Genomic DNA, 22,489 nt, shown 5'->3' with positions numbered 1-22,489 from the left:
TCCTGCTTCTTGGAATTAGAAGGGAGAACATTTTTCTTATCCTTGTTCTCCACAAGGATCGGGTCAAGAAATTCCCTGAAAAGATTGGGACCAGTGAAAGGAGCTGCAGCCAACCCCCATTTGGACTTCTTGTCCATTTGCCAGTTGCGAAGCCACAAGAGACATCTAGACGTGACTAACATGGACAGTGCCCTGGATGCAAACTTGATGGAATCTAGAGTGGCATCTGCAGAAAATTGTGTGGCCGCGGTAATTTTAGCCAGGTCTTGATGGACATGTTCATCTTGGATCGGAATGCAATCCTGTAGCTGGCGAAGCCACATGACGGTTGTTCAGTTAAAATAGGAAGCTGCGGCCGCTGATTTGATCGCCCAGGCGGAAGCAGTAAAATTTTTGCGTAAGGTGAGCTCTGCTCGTTTATCGGGCTTCAATTTATCCGCCACATCACTGGAAATGAGTCAAGTCGGAGCCTTCAGGCCTCGATATCTGGCTGCGATGTGGGCTGAATAGAGTCCTACCGGCCCCGATGTGTGGCCGCGATGCAGGCCTCAGTTGTATATATCTGCCACCGTCACGAGGTCGCTCCAAAATGGCCGCTGCGCTCATGGCGAACTGAAATGGCGACCACCTGGTGAAATGGCTCTGAGGCAATGGCCTCCCGGCGAGCCAAGGCCATTCGCTCTGCTCCCCTCTTTGATTGACTTCGCTGCAGAGGTTTCCGTGCCTCAGGAAACGCTGCAAGTCTTTGAAGCCGCGGTTGCTTTAAAAACGCGGCGAGGCTAAGGCGACACGATAAAACTTTCTCAGCCACGGCAAGGCTGTTAAGACTGTGGCGGGCTTTAAGTTGCGGTGAGCCAATCCCAGCGGCGCGGTTTGCAACTGCAGGTGCAGCCCCTGCGATCCGACCTTATACCAATAGTTCGCCCTGGAGCCTCTAGGAATTTCAGTTGCAATGGGAGCCCGTCACCCCTGCACATCCAGGAGTTGGGCAAAGCCCCCTCAGGCCCAGAGGCACGGACCAGGAAACCCTGCCTCCTTATGAGACTGACTAGCAGACTCGATGGCCGGCAGTCCGATAATTTAAGAATTTAGAATACCCAATTAATCGAATTAATATAATAACTATCAGTACCTCAAGGAGCCAAAAACTAGTGCTTGGACCAGAGACTGAGAGGAAACTGGGAGCCAGTAGGGAAGGATGGTGTCTTTAAGAAAATTCCCTCAGCCTCTGGACCAGTCAGGCTGTGACTAAACCCAGCTGTAGCCCCTCCCGCCAAGCTGCAGGAAAACAGGGAAACTATAGTATTGATTCAATTGAAAGGGCATTGTTGCTTCTGTTAAGTAGCCAATAAACTGCAGGGCTAGACTGCAATGAAGTAAAACATACAACATCCCAATTAGACACAAATTTCAAGGCAACATAAGGGATAAAATTGTACTTTAATGGCACTAAAACTCACCTGAAAGGTATATCTGACATTGTGTACAGCAATATCATCTGTTCCGGCCTTCCAAATTTTTTTTGACCCATTCTGGTAAAAGAGCAACCAGGCAGTGTGACTAAGCTGTTAAGAGAAGAAGGATCTGCTTTGCTTGCCACTCATTTGTCTTTTTCAGCAGCTGTTTATATTTTGAGGTTTCATTAATATAAATAAAATTTTATTATAAAGAGAGTTTGTCCGTATATTTAATTGGCACAAGCCATTTTTCATAAGGAGTACAATCAAATGGAAACTAATAAATTTAACATGAGTAATGGGTTACGTTATTACTTGGCATGTAATAGAGGACATGCTTTGCATGCGGAGTGTTCCAAATTTCCTTTCTGGCCTCTCTAATTACAAGGATCACAATAAGCTGCCCTGCCTCAGATCTTGAAGTTCTGCTGCAAGTCCAATAGGACAATTTTGGTTGGTTCGGTTTATAGGAAGAATTGTAAGTTATGTCTTCTAAATTAACCATTGAGAGGATTTATTAATTAGGCCAACCATCGTGTATTTTAGTCATAGCAATAGCACTTTGACTTATATACCGCTTCACGGTGCTTTATAGCTCTCTCTAAGTGGTTTACAGAGCCAGAATATTGACCCCAACAATCTGGATCCTCATTTTATCCACCTCGGAAGGATGGAAGGATGAGTCGACCTTGAGCCTGGTGAGACTCAAACTGCCGAGTTGCAGCTGAAGTAGCCTGCAGTGCTGCAATCTAACCACTGCACCACCTGCATCATGGGTTTAGTTGTAATCCAAAACCTAAACAATGATGTTTAGACCACAGCTAATTCCAGGCCAAGCAAACTACATTGTGCAGTAATTCGTTATTTGAACTACAGCTAATCTGGTATGACATTTAATAAGTTTACAATTCTGTTCTTAAGCCAGGGATAGAGAACCTGTGACCTCCAGATATTTCTGAGCTACAGATGTTGTCATTCCTCATCTTTAGCCCTACTGATCGGATTTGGTGGGACTTGTGGTGTAGTTACAGCATCTGCTGATGCTATTACAGATTCTCATGCTGAAGAAGATCTTAGGCAGAAAGGATATTCCATGCTGGAACATCAGCAGTGGTGTCTCTGGAGAATCTCAGACATCCAGATGTGGTCCATCCGCAGTTGAAAGACAAAGGCTCTTTTTTGAAGATGGCAAAGTCCACATTTTGGATAGAGAGGACCATTGGTTTGAAAAATGGGTAAAAGAATCCATTTATGTTAGAATTGAACACCCCTCCCTCAATGGGGAGGGGGATGAATAAGACACTACCTATCTCCAGTTTACAACACAGGCAGCAATTCCAAGAAGATTCCACAACCAATTGCACTCTAATGCAGATGACTCTGAGAGAACAGGTAAACCCCCAAGTAATAATAATAATAATAATAAGTTTGAATTTATTAGCCGCTCCCTTTCCAAGTAGGACTCGGGGCGGCGTACAATGGGGCATATAAAACACAGAAAATATATAAAACACATAGGCGTACATACAGAACATACATACAGATACACAAACACGGACTCGGAGGAGGTAAACAATTTACATCATATAGACAGTTAAAAGACCCGCATTAAAATACCCCAATTGTAAAAACCCGATATAAAATTAAGATTTAACGTTTAAAATACAATTTAAAAACAGTTAGGAGGAATAAGAATAATTACGATTGAGCCAGGCCAGATAATTGAAAGAGGTGGGTCTTCAGCTGTACACGGAAGGAGCGGAGATCGGAAGTAATCCTGATGTCACGGGGGAGGTCATTCCACAGGGCTGGGCCCACCACAGAGAAGGCTCTGCTCCTGGGTGTCGCCCCCCGGCACTGTTTGGCGGACGGCACCCGGAGAAGTCCCTCTCTGTGTGAGCGAATTGGTCGTAGGGATGTGTGGGGCAGGATGCGATCCTGCATATAACTAGGCCCTGTGCCATGAAGCGCTTTAAAGATCATAATCAAAACCTTGAAACGCACTCGGTAGACCACAGGAAGCCAGTGCAGCTCGCGCAGGAGAGGTGTTACAGGGGAGTACCTAGTCCTCCCCATAATCACCCGCGCGGCCGCGTTCTGGACCAACTGTAGTCTCCGAGTGCATCTCAAGGGAAGCCCCATGTAGAGAGCATTGCAGTAATCCAGGCGAGACGTCACTAGCGCATGGGTGACTGTGCGTAGGGCATCCCGGTCCAATAAGGGGCGCAATTGGCGCATCAGGCGGACCTGATGGAACGCCCCCCTTGCCACGGCTGTTACATGGTTATCCATGGACAGCCGGGCATCCAGGAGGACGCCCAAATTGCGCACCTGTTCCATGGGGGCTAGTTGGACGCCCCCGATGGCCAGAGATGGAAACACCTGGTTGAACCGGGAGGCCGGAAGCCACAGCCACTCCGTCTTGGAAGGGTTGAGTTTTAGTCGGTTGCCATCCATCCAGACCCGTATGGCCTCCAGACACCGGGACATCAGTGGCATCAACAGCTCTCAGAGAATACTAATAACCAGATGACTGCAAAGAAATGCAATCCTTCCATTTCCCCACCCACCATTCCTATCAGAACCTATCCATCCACCACCACCGCCACTATCACAACTGATGAAGCTTCTTGGATGAGAGGCAAAATGCTTTCTTTTTCTTTCTCAAGGAAAAAAAACCAGTCCAGTTGCCTTTTGAAGAAGAAAAGAAGCACCTTTGACAACAGCAGTGGTGGTGGTTGTGGGAGGAGAATGCTTGGAAGAGAGCACTAGCACTTAGCAATAGCACTTATATACTGCCACATAATGCTTTACAGCCCTCTCTAAGCATATTGCCCCCAACAATCTGGGTCCTCATTTTACCCACCTCAGAAGGATGGAAGCAGGGGTGGGTTGCTGGTGGGTTTACTACCAATTCGCAACCCGCGCACAACCCGTGCACACACTGTTCAATGTAAATTGTTCTTTGTGCATGCGCAGAACGATTTACAGTGAACTGCGCATGCGCAGTCACTAAAAACCAAAATGGTGGCAGCCCAGCAGTGGCGAGGGAACTGGTTCTGGGGCGTGGCAGGCCTGGGTCCCTGCCGGTTCTGTGACCCAGGCCTGAATTCCACTACCGGTTCGACCGAACTGGGCTAAACTGGGAGCAACCCAACTCTGGATGGAAGGCTGAGTCAACCTTGAAACAGTGAGAATCAAACTGCCGAACTGCAGGAAGTCGGCAGTCAGCAGAACTGGCCTGCAGTACTGCATTCCAACCACTGCGCCACCACAGCTCCCAGTGAACTGATGGAAACTGCTCCGCTGGGACAGTGTGGCAGTGGCCACAGGAAGGAAAGGATTAAAAAAAACCACTGGGGTGGAGAGAGTGCTGCCCTAAGATATTGGTGGGAGTGGTGGTAGGAAAGCAGGGGGGAAAGGTTCTGGGAAGATCAAGAACAAGGATATTTTGTAGTGGGACATTAGTAGCGTAGACAGCCTCCTACAGAAAGGAAGGAGGGGAAATGCTGAAAAGATTAGCAATAGACCAATGACATATACTATGATGAGATGCTCATACCAGCGATGCAAGGAAGGAGAAAAGTTTGGAATCCCATACAGCTTGTCCTGACTTACAACAGTACATTTAATGACTGTTTGAACTTCACTGAAAAAGTGACTTACAACCATTTTTCACACTTGCAACCATTGCAGCATTCCCATGGTCATGTAATTTGGATGCATAATTATGACGGTTAGTGTCCCAGGATGACGTGATCCCCTTTTGCGACCTCCTGATAGGCAAAGTCAATGGGGAATCCAGATTCACTTAACAATGGTGTTAGTAATTTAACAGCTGCAGGGATTCACTTAATAACTGGTAAGAAAGGTCATAAAATAGGGGAAAATTCACTTAAGAACTGTCTCAATTAGCAACATAAATTTTGGGCTCAATTATGGTTATAAGTCAAGAACTATCTGTATGGGCTGGTGCTTCGGTGAACATTGGGCATGGTAAAGACTGGAGGGAGGGACAGAAATTTCCTGGAAGACCAATGATGGGCAGACCAATGGAATGTGCCATGCTGGGAACTGTGGGAGGAAGCCTTGTCCTAATGCCGTATCTAGATTTGATGTCATATGAATCCTGAAACCACCATAGCTTTTCAAGCTGTACCAAAGGTGCCTTTTCAAGAGGCAACTGGACTTTCTGGCTCAAACTGGCTCAAGCTGAAGAAGCTTCTTGGATGAGAAGTGAAACATCTTCAAAGGAAAACTAGGAAAGTCCAATTGCCTCTTGAAAAAGCATCTTTGGGGCAACCAGGACCTGGATGACTGAGAATCTCCATAGACATTTTCAATCTGTAGTTCTGAAGAATCATGGATGATACGGAAATACTGGAATCCTGCGGGTTTTGTTACAGGCTTGAAATAAAATATTTTTTTCAATTTTATGCACATTTCTATTCCAAGGTATTTGGTGAGAGATTTTGTCACATTTTTGGCATGGAGATTGATTATGTGTATATGTTACCTGGAAGCAGGTTTGATTCAAACGTTCTCAAGACATTTCAGAATAAAATGAAAATCACCTATTGGATCGGCTCATCTATTGTTGAAATTCAAGTTTGGCACAGGTTATTTCTATCTATAAGCCTATTGATTATTAGGAACAATAAATGTAGGGATAATTAGCATAGGGATTCTGTAATTTTAGTCCTTTCGTTGTCTAAAAGATTTGTGCCTCCTATTGCTTTGAAGATATTCTTGGGGCTGCCTTTACTTCCTTTTTCTCTTCTGCACATGTTCCCATTTCTGATCCAACTCTGACTTATACAATTTAAAGAGTGATTGGGTTTTTTTTTCTCCATAATGAAAAATAACACGCTCTTAGAGGTAGAAACATTTAAATAATCTAGGCAGGCTTTCCTATCACCATATTTTTTTCTAAATACACCTTCATTTCTTTTTCACACAAGCTGTAGTCTCAAAAATAATACACTCCTAACTTTGATGTTTCTCTCTGCTTGCATTCTCCCTCCTGCTTAATTAGTTATATGCTAGAGCAGTTAGAATGCTATGTACACCCAGGCATTGATTTTGTATTGTGTGTAAATCAGGCCACTGTAATTCAGTAAATCTACATTTTTTAAACCTTTGAAGGTCCACCGATCTCCTCTTAATTTTCCAGCGTGCACTTTTGTGACGTTACTGTTGCTGCTGCAACCCACCTTAGATTAAGAGCTGACCCAAAATTGCTATTTGAAGGCCAATCATATAAAGAAGAACGCACATTGATTAAGAAAAGTGCGTGTATAGCTTTCAGTAGGAGAGTGATATTGCTTACAGTGGGCATAGAGTCTATGAAAAAAGAGATATGAGGATTGATCGGTTTTGATACAGATTCATACATTTTATGTTCCTCAGGGCCAATTGGGAGAGGGGGGAAAAGGAAAAATACATTCCCTAACTGATCATTTTACAGGGTTGGTTTTTTTAGTCATCATTTGATGAATGAAAGCTCTTCACCTGTGGGTTGAGATAGAGGACATGTACCCTTGTGGCTTAATCGGTGAAGCCTGAAAGGACCAGCCAGCTAAGGTGGGAAGGCCACTACTCCACACCACACCACTACCAGCTTCTACTATCTTGACCTGAGTGCAGGCATCAGAGCAAGTAAGGCACTCGTGGGTGAGACAGTCAGGAAGACAGTCCAAGCCATAGGAGCACAGGCAATGTCTATTCGGCTGTGTTGGCGAACCTTTTAAACACTGAGTGCTGAAACGGGAGCATATGTGAGTGGGGAGCTCCAGAGACCGAAAGAGCAGCTCCCCGGTGTGCACACGCGGGAGTGCCGGAAACCGGAAGAGCAGTTCCCCGGCGTGTGCATGCTTCTGGTTACCAGCATGAACATGCGCGCCAGTCACCCGATCTTCATGTGAAGACCAGCTGGCATGCCAGAAACTGGAAGGGCGATGGCTGGCGTGCCCAGAGAGCTGGCTCTGCGTGCCACTTCTGGCACACGTGCCATAGGTTCGCCATTCATGGGTCTATGGTCATCTTGCCTGCAATACAACACACTGAGGAACTGTGTGGAAAGTGAATCATTTGGGCTGCAGCCTTCCATTCTTATGAATCCATCCCTTCAGGGAAAGGACTTCCTTTGCTTCAGGAATTGGCCAGCCCTGAGGTTATTCAGTGCACACTTAGGACAGATCTATCTGATTGCTATGGGAAACACTGAACTGTAATGCTGTTATTTTCTGCTGCAAGTGTGTAATGCAAGGGTAGAAAAAGCAGGTTGATGCTCAGGACCACATGGAACTTCTACAGCTATCAGACTGGGAAGTCAAAAAAACAACCTGGACTATAGCAAAATAATTGCTGCCAGTGAAATCACATAGATGCCTTTCCAGAGGTACAATTGATTTAAGGATGTCTTTTTTTACATGTACATGCCTGTAGGATTTCCAGATTCATGAGTATGTGGATGTACACAGACATACACATGCAAACACGCTGGTGCATTGGATGTAGGAAACACCACCGTAATACTATGTTTCCTCATAACAATCACAACTCCCAATTGCAGTGCCTCCCTCCGTGTAACTTGCTTAGGATCAGGGCCCCAGGCTAGCAGAAGAATCCTTTTCCAAACTTGTTTATATTTTGCATACCCATGATTGGCAGCTTTAAGTGCTGCATTCTCCAAAGTCATTAAACCTAATTTCTTTCCGTTAAAGTGCCTTAAGTTTTTTATTATTGATGCTGCTTAATCTTTCAGTTGATAGAGTTGAAGGTACCTATCAGGCTGCGAAATACATCTACCCAGACATACACAACCGAATGGAAGACAGGCTGTGCCGTGGCAGCTGACACCATGGGAGATGGAGGAGGAAGGGAATGGGAAGAGCAAAAACAGAAGCCCTCCATAGCTTCCCTTCAAAGGATGTAAAATTGCACAAGGGCGTTGAACTCCTTGGAAGCAAGGGAAAAGTGGTGTGTGTGGGGGGGGGGAAGAGTAGATATGAGAGGGAAGTATAAATGCATACATGCATATCTATCGATCATCTCTTTCTCAATCATCTATGATATAAAAAGGAAGGGATTTTAATTTAGCACTCAAAAATTGAGAAGCAGGTGTGAATGTAGGTGAGACGGAAGGCAGGCAGGCAGGCACAAAAGGAAGGAAGGAAGGAAGAATAGGTGAATGTGTTATCTGAAGCAGAATACTTCAATCAAGTGAAAAATATGTCACACTGTTTCAAGTCACATTTATCTGCCTGTGTTTTGTTGGGTTGTGGAGCATCTTAACTTTAAAATGAAAACTCAAGAGTCCAGAGGTGACATTCAAACTTTTCCCTAGCGGTTCTATGGGTGTGGCTTGAGGGGTGGTGTCCTATGACTGGGTGGGTGTGACCAATTTGATGTCACTCATGGCTATGCCCACTAAGCCACATGACCCCCCAAGCCACGCCCACAGAACCTGGTAGGAAAAAAATGTTATGTATGAGAATGAGAAGGGCTCATAGTGAATGCTGTCTCAGAGAGAATCTGAACTTTTCTCTCTCCATTCACAGTGGAGCTGCTGCTCCCTTTATTGTCTCCCCCAGCCCCCTCTCTCCCGGGGACTACTTTAAAGGGACTACCTTAAAGGGCTGCAGCAGCACTGCTGTGAATGGAGGAAGAAACATTTGGATTGGGTGGCCGAGGCGAGTGAGCAAGTGGCCGAAAGAGCTGAGCAGCAACTGAGTGGGCGACTGGGTGGGTGTGGGCAGGGCCAACCAGGGGTGGATTTTACCAGTTCGGCAAGTTGATTCCAATCATCCCTACTGTTCGCCTGAGTTGGTCCCCTCCGGTCAAATTTCACCCCTGTCAGAGTCCCTATTCCCTGTAGAAGAAAAGTTTGAGATATATCTGCTCTTTTTCATGATGGCTTTAGAAAAGATGCCAAACCTGATGCTATTACCCCATCCCCCTTGACTAAAATCAATTTGCCTAAATTTTATCACATCTGATGATGGATATGATTGTTTGGGTTCATGGGATTTGAGTTGTCCACATACAGAATTCAAAATTGCTTTTTTTTTCGTCCTTTGAACTTTTAGCAAGATACGCTTTTCCCAATGAATTTCTTCTTCTGATCGCCCTGTTCTTTCCTGTCACGTTTGAATTCTGCTGTTAGCCTAGATTTCTTCAAGCTTTACAGATAGGTGCAAATTGAAAGAAACAATGGCTCATTTCTCAACTTTCTTCCTGATCCATCTTGATTACTCCCAACATCCACTTAGTACTTCTCATTTCAGCAATTGCCTTGCATTTTCTCATTTTCCTCTAGCAAATACTATTGCAGTCCATCCAATTTCACCAGATTATACATCTCTAGGTTCAGAAGATGTGAAAACAGTTTCATAGGCTGTGAAATAGGAAGGCTGGGGGAATTCTCAATTCTTAGGGTCAAAAACCAAAAAGACCAGATAGAGAAAAAAAACCAAAGGCTGTTGCACTGAGATGACTATTGTAGCTTGGGACTGAGGGCCCAGAATGGGATAACTTGATGCAGCCAACTCACCATGGCCAACTCATCACGGGACAACTTGCTGCGGGACAACTCAACAATTCAATTTAAGTATTTGAAATAGTTATATTATTATTATTATTATTATTATTATTATTATTATTATTATTATTATTATTATTATTATTATTATTTTACTTTCTATCCTTCACATTTCATTTTGTCTCTTCTTTTGCATTTTAAAAAATATATATGATTCTATTCCACCATTTCTTCATTATTGGTGTGACTCTTGTCCTACAGCGAGTTGGCCATGGCAAGTTGGCTGCAGCGCATCGACTGTTGCAAGGTGGCCGCGCTGAGTTGGCTGCACTGAGTTGTCCTGGACCCCAGAGGGGGTCAGCATGATGATGAATGGTATTGTGACAAAGGTCATGGGCCAGACTCAGATTTTAATTGGCCAGGAAGATAGTCACTCTCGGTAGCCTAACCTAAATCACAGAATTTGTATAAGACTAACATCTCTTTGTGTTTCTGGGAAGAAGAAAGCATTGCAAACCATCTTGGAAAAGATGATGCAAAATTAATGCATTGACATCTTATCTAATACTGTTCAGATTAATTGGTTTATAAAGGAACACAACTCGTGATCAGGAACAGATGAGAAAAAAAACACATAAAGATATCTTTAGTGGATTCTTTGAAATAAATCAAAGCAGCATGTTTATCTCATTCAATATATATATATATATATATATGTATGTATGTATGTATGTATGTATGTATGTATGTATGTATGTATGCATGTATGTTAGATTTTGCTATTTATTTGTGAAAAACATTTTCATTTCCCAACGGGAATATCTTATTTCTTTCATTCAAGCCAATTGTAGGAAACCCCATAAAGCATTTGTGCTTAGCTCCAAGTGAAAGTTTTAATATTCTAAATGACCAGAAGTTTAATACCTTTGTGGCAATTCTATTATGTTTCATGGGTATTCTAAAACATACTTTCAGAAATGTTACAATGGATGGACAATCACTTTTATGCACTCACCTCTGTTAAAGCACCTGCAAACTATTCACTCTTCACTGTTTTCCTTAGGAGGAAAAGGTATTTGCATGGACTTTACAGTGGTTTAGAATATTTAAATTGGATGATTCAGTCATTTCATTTCTATTTGCAGAAAACATGTAAATGTAATATGTATCTTGCCAGCAAATATGGGTACTCTGCAAAATTTAAACTGTACAATCTAAAGAAATATTGCTCTATATATTTGTACTAGGGGCTGCTGAAATGTTTCCAGGTAGCCTAATGTGGATGGCAGATGGAAATAACAGGAGGGCCAAATCCAATCAGGACTCAGATCTATGTCCAATGAAATGAGAATAAGGCACATTGAAAACAAGTTCAGCCCAACCCCTCCAGGCCTATGCCTACCTGATACACATTAAGAGGTTATTTAGTCATCATGCAGATGTTAAGTCCAATCCAGCATCTTTTCCCAGATTTTCTTCTGATCATATGGACAACATACAGAGTTTTAAAAATATTAAATCCGGGATAATCCAGAAGGCATCAGCCCTGATGGATTTAATGGAGGGCCAGCTTTATCATGAAGCAAACTGAAGCAGTTAGATGGGTGATAGGTGTTTATGATCAAGTGGGTTTAATATTATATTTTTGGTTTTAGAGTTTGTGATATTAGTTGCTTCAGATGTTAAGGCAATATGCTAAAAAGGAATATAATCATTTTAAACAAATAGGGTTGCTTATATTTCCAACAAAAAATTAAGCTACAAGAATATATGGCACAAGGTGGCAATATAGTAATGTTGATTATAATTTATCACTATAGTTACGATCTTCTCTGTCTGAAATAGCAGGTCTTTTTACATAAATTTTCTTCCAATATTCCATTGGGCTAGGAAGAATAGCAAAAAAGAATGTGGATTTTAACAATAGAAATATAAATAACTTTCAGGAGAGAAAAATAGTAAGAAATATAATAATGGAATAGTGAGGAACATACTGTTTGTAAAATTAAAACAAAGAATTCTTTCAGTATTTCAGGAGTAAGAAATGGTTGCACAATGGGATAACAAGGGAATACAAAGATTGTAAATGAAAATTACAAAGGATTGGCCCAAAGTCATGTTTCTCTTCCTCCTGGCACATACAATGTCTTCATGTTTTTTTTCCCATTACTTTTAGGGCGCGTCAAATTTTTCAGCGTTCAATTTCCAAACGGGCGCTCAAAAGATGTAACATGCCTTGGGGATTGTAAAGATATTGTGGTTACTTTAATGTAGTTTAGATGTGCTTGGTAAGTAACTACATAAATATCATAGCTTTTTAACGTTTTGTTTGCTTCGTGAGTGTCACATTCCTTGCACAGCACTGCTGATAACCCCTACAACTGTGATGGCAAACCTATGGCATGCGTGCCACAGGTGGCACGCGGAGCCATTTGTCAGGGCACGTGAGGCATTGCCCTGTCGGCTTCCCTGAAGGCTCCCGAGGGCAAAAAAGAACCCTATGAGCAAACCGAAAGTCACTCAGGAGCATTCAGGAGGCTTCAGGAGGCTTCTCTGAAGGCTCCAGAGGGCAAAAAATGACCCTACGAGCAAACAGGAAGTACATTCCCGAACTTCCAGTTTGCTCATAGGGGCGTTTTTTTTGCTCTCTGGGGGATTTAGGGAAGCTCCTGAAGCCTCTGAAGGGCCTCCAGGGGGGCAGGGGGGCTGTTTTCACCCCCCCAGGATCCTATAAAACCTCTGGAGCCTGGGGAGGGCGAAAAATGCATGCCAAAATGGGGGGGAGCGCTGGTCCTGCGCGCATGTGCGTTGGTGTCGTGCACATAGAATCATGGGTGTGGCACACCTGTGCACGACCCTCCTGCGCTCCCCCCGCTTTTGGCACATGAGCCAAAAAAGGTTCTCCATCACTGCCCTATAAGTTGCTCTCAAATCTTCTTAACCTGTAACAAAGAACAGATGTGCTCCAATTTTGTTCTCCTTGCCTTTCTCTCAAAATATCCTAGTTGGGTTCCAGGGCTTTCTGCATATCTGACCTGCTGTAGCCCTCTAAGATTTTCCTTCTTCATAAATTTCCATTAAAAGGTTGAGGTGATTGCTTTTTATTGTTTTTTATAATTTTTTTTTATCCTTGTAAGCTACCTGGAGTCATTGAGCGTGTGTTGGGTGGTCATATTAATTTTCTCAAATAAATAATTTTGACACCCCTTAATCCCAACCCCTAGTGACAAGAGAAGTGGGGAGGGAGAGATTGGTCATAAAAATATTAAATATTTCTGATTTGCTTTTAGCTTTTATTTATTCTGGGTTGGTTTTTTTTTTTTTTGAACAAGCGTACAGGAAGGGGAGTAAATATAAAGGAGGAAGGAGTTGTTGGTCACAACACTGTTACTTCCCTTAAAGAGAAATTTTAATTTTAATTTATTTTATTTAATTCAACATTGTTTATTTCCATTGTACAACACTTAGCCACGTGATGTTGGTTGGGACCCATATCAGTACTAGAAATAAAGTAAATAAATTTAAATAAACAAAATATAAATTCATTTAAAGCCATTACTTATAATTAGTGAATTCATCAGATAATAATGTGGAGGGAAGTATGGAAATTTTCTCGATATTACAGTTTAAGTTTAGTTATCGGCCCTTGAGATATAATGATCTAATCCTCTAGAACAGAGTTCTCAACCTTGGCAACATTAAGATATGTGGACTTTCTTCCACAATTCTGCAGCCAGGACACTGGATGGGGAGTTCTAGGAGTTCAGAATCAGAACAGAGCTGGAGGGGACCTTGGAGGTCTTCTAGTCCAGCCCCCTGCTCAAGCAGTAGACCCTATACCAAATCAGACAAGTGACTGTCCAGTCTCTTCTTAAAAACCTCCAGGAATAAAGCACCTACAACTTCTGAAGGAAAGCAGTTCCACTGCTTAATTGTCCTCACTGTTAGGAAGTTTCTACTTAATTCCAGGTTGCTTCTCTCTTTGATTAGTTTCCATCCCTTGTTTCTTGTCTTGCCTTCTGGTGCTTTGGAAAATAAGTTGACCCTCCTCTTCTTTGTGTCAGCCTCTCAAATGCTGGAAGTCCACACATTTTAAAGTTGCCAAGGTTGAGAAACACTGCTCTAGACCATTGTTCTCATACATTGCGCTCTTATATTTGTATATCTGCTAAAAGAAAAACATAATTCAGCAAAAGGGGCTTCATTGGATATGAATGTTCCCACTGATATGAACTAAAATGCACCACTCTTCCTAACTACACAGAAAGAGGGTAACACTCCAGTGCCCTGTATGTTTACCTGGTGACAATGCTTCCGTTCAGACGTATTATTGTTAACATGAATAAGGAATTATTGTCTTTTACCTTAAATATGTACACGTTGTTCAGCGTACAAAGCATCAGCCAATTTATCCTCAAGTACTTTGTACTGGATGAGGTGAGCGAGAGAAAAAGGCTTCATAGCTGTAGAAGCATCACAGCAGCCAGGATAAGAATAGGGAATAAAAATGAACAGCATAATAGTTCTCGGGCAGAATACAAAGAAATAAAACCTGAAGTAAGGCTGGGTACATTAATTCAAAGGGATCGGGAATCTATAGGAAATTATGCAACGAGGAAGCATCGAGATTGGCCACTGAGTGGCAATAGAGGGAACTCGAGATGGGAAAGGATTCAAAATTAGGGGGAAAAAAAAGGGGGGGGGAAGCTAAGCATTTTTGTGTTCAGTCGCACAAAGTTTTGTGAAAGTAATTGAATAAAACACATTTTGGAAAATAAATGCAGATGTTCACTACTGCAGCGGGTTTTGAATTTTTTCCCTTGGTATCCTAGTTGTGGAAAGTTATCATCCAGCCCTCTCCCAGAAAAATGAAATATACTAGGAAATATTAAAAAGATAGAATATTACATTTCCCTGGATGTGAAAAGGGAGAAACGTGTTTTAAAGGCAGAGTAGCTCCCTGCAGTTTCCTGCCCATCCCCCTTTGTCCATGGGCCTTTAAGATGCCCAAGCCAGTCCCTTTACATAATAAAGAGTTCTCCTGATGGAAGAAATGTCCTTCTGGGTTTGGCTCCAAGTGGGGGAAAAGACACTGGAGACATGGAGGCTGCTTGAAAAGATGGTTTTAATGGTGGACAGGACCGCATGGCCTGAGTCCTGAACAGAAAAGGTGATCACATGCTTCAATGTTGGTGGAGAAGAAGAGATGGAAAGAGAAGGAGCTTGCTAGGCTTTTTATAACCTGTTCAGTCCCACCTCTCTGTTTCCTGTTCCTGTGTAACAAATGTATTCTGATTGGTTGTCAGACTCACATGGGGCCATGCAGGGGCAACTCTCTAGGTTGAGTCCAGGTTTGGTTGAATTCTCAGAGTTCTCAGATGCCATGTGGTCAGTTGAGTAAAGGCTTATATTATCATGCCTTCATTCCCATTCCCCTGGAGCTGAAGGGGAGAACTCTTTTATTATGTAAAGGGACTTGGCTCAGGCTTTAATGGCTCATGGACAAAAGGTGGGGGCAGGAAGCTGCAGGGAGAGTTGCCTTGTCTTTTTGAAACATGTTTCTTTTCACATCCAGAGAAATATTCTCCCTTTTCAATATTTCCTAGGATATTTCATTTTTCTGGGAGAGGGCTGGGTGATAACTTTCCACACTCCCTTTCAGCTCCTGGGTGATGGGATTAAGGCATGATTAGCCTTTACCCACTCCCCACATGGCATCTGAGAACTCAACCAAACCTGGATTCAAAACTCAGCCTAGAGGGTTGCCCTTGCATGGGCCCCATGTGAGTCTGACAACCAATCAGAATACATTTCTTACACAGGAACAGGAAACAGAGAGGTGGGACTGAACAGGTTATAAAAAGCCTAGCAAGCTCCTTCTCTTTCCATCTCTTCTTCTCCACCAACATTGAAGCATGTGATCACCTTTTCTGTTCAGGACTCAAGCCATGTGGTCCTGTCCACCATTAAAACCATCTTTCCAAGCAGCCTCCATGTCTCCAGTGTCTTTTTCCCCACTTGGAGCCGAACCCAGAAGGACATTTCTTTCAACACTGTGACTCCTTTCCTTCCCCATTTTTGAGTTGCTGGAGTTGTGTCGCTATATCTTTTTGTTTTTGTGTGTCTATGTGCGTGTCTCAGAGAGAAGGAGAGAATAGGCTAGCGAAGCAGCCTAAATGGAGGAAAGGGAGCAGATTAGTCAGCCTAATTTTTGCTCTTTTTAATGGGGGGATAATGAAGTGAGTAAAAGATTATCGAGGGAGAAGTCTTCCATTATAAGCCATTCTCTATTTAATCATATAAATATGCACAGCTTGGTTTTTGAAACGAAAAGCCGTTCGTGTGTTGCTCAGTGGGGATCCTTCCACAGGTCATCTGAATAACAATGTGAGGTTTTATTCAAAAAGAAAATACAGCTAGCTCTATTCAACCGTTTGGGGGAGGGAGACTCGATGTTCCTCTTGCATAAATGGACCTCAGACAATATAGAAACACACACACACACACCCAGCAGCCCCACTTGGCACTCCCAATTTTATCAGCTTAGAAAAATAGTATCAGGTCTAACTCACTGGAGAAGAGCCTAATGCTGGGAAGGATTGAAGGCAAAAGAAGAATGGGATGACAGAGAATAAGGTGGCTGGATGGAGTCACCGAAGCAGTAGGCATAAGCTTGAATGGACTCCAGAGGATGGTAGAGGACAGGAAGGCCTGGAGGAACGTTGCCCATGGGGACACAACTTCACAACTAACAACAACAACATCAGGTGTAATCTAGCAAGAAAAAAGGCAGACAGAAAGAAAGAAATGCAGGAGGGATGGGAAGGGATAGAGAGATGCAATAGCTTTACCCATGACAGACACCAGCCTCACTTCTGACCTTCCCAAGAAAGCTTCCAGTCAATAGAAAAGAATGTTGTGACGAGCATTTATTCTGCATTTCCCCCCTTTCTCATTGGACTTGATGGATTATCCCCCCCCCCCAAAAAATAAAAATAAAAGATGTTTATGAAGTAGAATAATAGAATTTTATGATATTCTTCTGGGAGGATGTGGGAATGTGATCCTTAATAATACATTGAAGTATTTGTGTCTTTAACAATTTTGATTCTGTGTCTGACAGACTATATAGTTTGCCTTCTCTGCACTTCACCACACAACAAACTTCATCTCATGGGCCTTTTCTTGTTTGAAAAGTTGTGGGCTGTTGTGAGGCTGTTCAAGAGAGGCATAACAGAAAACGCCAGGAACAAGTATTACATCCTTAGGAAAAAATATATTAGCTCGGGATTGAACTAATTGAGGGTCCTTGGTGCTCTTTGAGCTTGATGGTTTTCTTACAGACTTTGATTACCAAATTAGGTAACATCATCAGTGCTAGTACTGATAATGTTACCTAGTTTGGTAATAAAATGTCTGCAAGAAAATCACCAAGCTCAGAGGGCACCAAGGACTCAAAAATTACATCTCTTGACGTCTTCCAATAATAAAATAAACTTTAAAAAATTACAAACTAGAACTGGGCCTAAAGTTCAAAGTAGAGTGAGAAAGTGATAGCTTCTTCAATAGACAAAAATAATTCTCAGAATACAAAAAGCAAATATTTGATGCAGTAAAATATGAAGATGGAGGGAGAATTGAGGGGGCAATAGATGTAATATGTTGTATAAAAGGTGGATGTAAAACAGAATGATGGAATACAGAATATCAAGAGCCCTTCCCACTTATTTTATTTATTATAAATAGACTTTATATAGCCATCCATCTCACCAAAGGTGATTCTGGGTAGTGTAAAAAAAACCCATATATAAAACCAACAGATATAAAAATAAAAATATCATTTAAAAATAAATAGTATAAAAAACAGAGATACAAATTCTAGGGAAGAGAGGATAAGAATAGGCAACTCAGCAATGGAGTCATAACATAATCAGGTCTTGAGAGCCTTGGACTGTCAAAAGGGATGGACCTAATCTAATTTATTTGGGGAAATAAGACGGATGCCATGGCAGAGAAGACGTATCTCCTGGGACCCACTAAATGAAGGTTCCTAGCTGATGGTACTCATAGCATGTCTTTTCTGTCAAATCTCTTGGGGCAGGCTTATATTACTGGGGAGAGGCAGTCTCTCTCTGGTATCCTGGTCCCATGCCACAAAGGACCTTACAGGTCAAAATCAACATTTAAATTAGACATGAAAGCAAACTGGCAACCAATGCAGTTCGTGGAGTGGAGGATCTGTGCTAGAAGTGCACATAATTGCCCATGCTGCAGCATTCTGTAACAGCTGAAACTTCTGGATACTCTTCAGGTGTATTTCCATGTAGGACGCATTGCAGTGGTTCAACTCATAAAACAAAGGAAAAGCCTTAATAAGGATGAATAAAAGACAATAAGGAAAATAGAAACAGGGGAGGGAAACTTGATGAACAAATCACATGCTTAATTATAGATCAAGGATGGATGAGGCAAAGAGGACTTAGATTACGAGAGAATGGGAGTCAGTAGGGTTGAAATGCTAGATAGTTCAAATGCTGGGCTAGGATTGGGAACCAAGGTTCACTTCATCCATGAAAACGCTTTGTGTAACTTTGGACCAGGCACTCTCCTACTCCAATGGACTTCACAGAATTGTTATTGTAGGATAAAGTGAGGAGACATCCTCGTGGAAGATCCTTTGAGAATGGAGACATGATGGGGTATCAATCTCAGAAGCAAGCAATCCCCGCACACCATGATTGCTTACTAGTATTTGATAGAATTTATTTTTCTAGAACTCTGGACTGCTTCATCCATTACATATTCTTAGATGCCTAGATACCTATTTAAGACTTTCCCCTAAGTCTATAGACAAAACTGTGTGTCCAACAAGAAACATTTTGGAAAATCATATATTACAGTTTGATCTAGTGCAGTGATGGCAAACCTATGGCACGCGTGCCACAAGTGGCACGCGGAGCCATTTGTCAGGGCACGTGAGGCGCTGCCCTGTCAGCTGGCCAGTGCGCATGCACGCACTGGCCAGCTGAGTTCACCTTTTTAAAAGCCATTTTCACCCTCCCCAGGCTCCAGAGGCTTTATAAGAGCCTGGGGAGGGTGAAAAGAGCCTCCCCCGCCCCCCTGGAGGCCCTCCGGAGGCTTCAGGGACCGTCCGGAGGCTTCCCTGAAGCCTTCAGAATGCTTAAAACCACCCTCCGAGCAAACCGGAAGCGAAAAAAGCATGTAAAAAAGGGGGGTCGCGCGTTGTCCGCGCATGCGCACTGGGGGGGTTGCGCGTTGCATTATGGGTGCGGCACGCCCGCCCTGCGCTCCCCCCACTTGTGGCACGCGAGCCAAAAAAGGTTTGCCATCGCTGATCTAGTGTATAAGGCACCAGACTAGAAATTAGGAGAACATGAGTTCTAGTCCTATCACACTCAATGTTTGAGCTAGTCCTATCACATACAGAGTTTAAGCTAGCTACGTTTGTGATTATGCAGTCACTCCAGGCTAACTCTGTGCTTGATCCCTACTCCCTGTCAACCTGGGTGCTTCTCAACAAGACCTGTCTTAGGCATGAAAGCCAGGTGGATGACTCTGGACCAGTCACTCACTCTCAGCCCAATCTATCTCACAGGGTGGATGTTGTGGAGAAAATAGGGGGAGGAAGGAATATTGGTATGTAGTAATAAAAGCAGAATATGAATAAATAAATGTGTTTATCCTAGAGATGTGGTTGACCCTCTGGGTCCTGTATGCTAAGAGGCATAGTCAGGTTTCTTGAAACACACTGTGTAAAATAGCTCCCCAAGATCCAACTGATCTTCTGTACTTTCCACTCATTCCTCCCTTGGATGCTTTCCATAATTTATCTTTGTTCTGACTTTCAGGGGCTCCTTAATGGCCATGGACAGAACATTGGCAAACACCCTGGTGCTGTTTATGGTGCTGGGCTGTTCAGCTGCCCTAATGGATACATCGGTGCCAAGCTCCAGGGAACCTGTGGTAAACGTGGCTGTGGTTTTCAGCAGCTCTTCATACTCTCTCCATATCCGGAGCCAACTAACATACCAGACCTTCCTGGACATGCCTCTAGAGGTCCATCCAGTCACCGTGGTGGTCAATGACACTAATCCCAGCACACTCTTGACTCAAATCTGTGACATGCTCTCCAGCACAAAAATCCATGGAATTGTCTTTGAGGACAACATTGGTACAGAAGCTGTGGCACAGATCCTTGATTTCATCTCATCCCAGACCTATGTACCTATCGTTAGTATCAGTGGAGGATCTGCCGTAGTCCTTACACCTAAGGTGAAATTTCATTGTTATTCTGGGAAATGAAGCTGGAATGGGCCTGTAGATTGTTCTCAGATACCTCATATGTATTCATTTATTTGTCTATTGTCACAGTTTTCTACAAGACCATCCAGGATATAAATTCTCTTAACTTTTAAATAGTGGTATAATTCTGTTGCAGTAAACCACCAAGAGCAATTGTTGTTCACTAAGAGTCTGGCTTTTTAAAACCATACTGAATTTTGTTTAATCTAGACTTGGGTCACACTGGACAATTAACACCGGCAAGTGCCAGTGTAAATTGGGAGATTCACTAGTTAGTTAGCTGGGCAGGAAGACAAAGCTTGACAAGGAAAGCTGACAACAAAAGATTAAGCAAGGACAAGGGAAGACAGCCATGCAAGCTCCAGGGACATATCATGCAAGACTTAAGAAGATTTGGCTAGGAAGCCATTTCTGCAAGCCAGTGCAAGGTGTCAAAAATAATGTTTGGGAATGTTCTCTTGAATACTGGCTGCCTTGGTGGTGTTTCATACAGTATATTATACATTTACTCAGTGATGCGAGTCAACATGATCCATGATCATGTGACTATGCTCTCTGCTCAATTATTTAGAACTCATTTCTACCTAGAGCTACTCCTTGCAGATAGAACAGTTCCTCTTCTCATTCAAATGGTCTCTTTTAAGAATGCCAACTTTCTTTTTAATGAACTAGCACTTGTGCCTATAATCACAGTGAAATGAATAATAGTTTAAAATGGAAAGGAATTGTGTGTGTGTGTGTGTGGGATCTCCCATCTTCTCCACCAGGATGCAAAGAGCAAGACCTTGGGATTTTACCTGAAGGGCAGGTTTGCAAAGATCAATAAGGAGAAATGTGGAGGCCCTGATGTGAATTAGGGAGATATATTTCTGAGGGGTTAAACAACAGTCTCTTCCAATTGGATGCCTCCAGATTTGTAGGATTAGAAATCCCCTTCACCTTGTTGGCTGTGAGCTACTGTCTAATAAGTCCAGATAAACACCATGTTGACCGAAAGACTGAAATGGGAAGTCATCACTGCAAAGGATTTATACGTCCCATTGAGAATTTTAAAAATAGATGTGGGAACACCTTGCCCTTTGATTTTGGCATGTCTATAAGAAGAAGAATGTTTTTCTTTTCTTTTTTTTTATAATATCTAGAAGTGTTGGTAATAATATTACCAACAATATTACCAGCAGAGTGGCTCCACATACTTTTTTTTAATAGTAAGGTTCTTGAAGAAAAATGTATAGAAAATAACAAACCAATTAAACGGCATTACGATAGAAGTCCTTCAACCATCAAGTTGATCAATGACTCATTAAGCACAAGTAATCTAGTCCTTGGTTGAGCAACCCAGAGAGAACAGTTCAATTGCAGTTGCTGTTGTGTATCATATCAGGCAGGATTGCTACAGTCCAACATGACTGCTTGGGATCTATTAAGTATCTATATAGTAACATTAATTCACCAGTTAGCTGAATGATTCCTAATCTACCGTCACACCACAGCTCCCCTCCTGCTTCCCAGACTTCACATCCAGCAATCTATCTAAATAGTTTGGGTTTCTTTTGGGGGGTTGCAGTTCAGATAGTGAAAGTGGATTGATTATTTATCTGTGCATGTCTTTGTAGGAGTGGGTGATATGGAAATTCTAAACATAATATGTATTTTAACTTATATAAACTATTTAAAATGTAACTTTTTATTCTCAGAATAAAAAGGTGAAATCTATCCTTTAAATATCACTTCACTCCATATGTAAGCTGAGCCAAGCCATAGCCTTCATGTGTGATTTCCTTCCTTCCTTCCTTCCTTCCTTCCTTCCTTCCTTCCTTCCTTCCTTCCTTCCTTCCCTCCCTCCCTCCCTCCCTCCCTCCCTCCCTTTTATTATAAGGCTATTTTTTTATGGAGAAAGTTGTATTCTTTTTATGGAGTTTATCAAGTTTGTAATGTTATGAGTGATGAATTATTAAGGTTTTAAGGCTACTATTTTGATGAATAAGTCTGTAAGTCTATATTTCTTTATGGAGACAAACTATAATGTAGAATTATGGAAGCTAAGGAAGAAAGCACAGTATTTTGACCACTATTTCACCAGATTATTCAGAATTCTTACAATATATAAGTATAATATTTTTGTCAGGCAGATCAACCAGTGTTCATTGAATGCTGCTAAAACTAT

At 42.4% G+C, this 22,489-nt stretch overlaps 1 protein-coding gene across 1 annotated transcript in view; it reads left to right on the top strand.

The window, feature by feature from the left end:
• GRIN2C (glutamate ionotropic receptor NMDA type subunit 2C) overlaps window positions 1-22,489 on the top strand; it is a 110,955-nt gene that overhangs the window by 21,869 nt on the left and 66,597 nt on the right. Inside the window, exon 2 of the mRNA XM_081934833.1 lies at window positions 19,869-20,292. Coding sequence (XP_081790959.1) covers window positions 19,879-20,292 — 414 coding nt within the window. The 5' untranslated portion in view covers window positions 19,869-19,878. The remainder of the gene's footprint in view (window positions 1-19,868; window positions 20,293-22,489) is intronic.

This window comes from Natrix helvetica, assembly GCF_964273705.1.
Source record: "Natrix helvetica genome assembly, chromosome: 1".
Taxonomy (NCBI): Eukaryota; Metazoa; Chordata; class Lepidosauria; order Squamata; family Natricidae; genus Natrix; species Natrix helvetica.
Note: the sequence above shows the minus strand (reverse complement) of the source record. Positions and strands in the feature narration are given on the sequence as shown.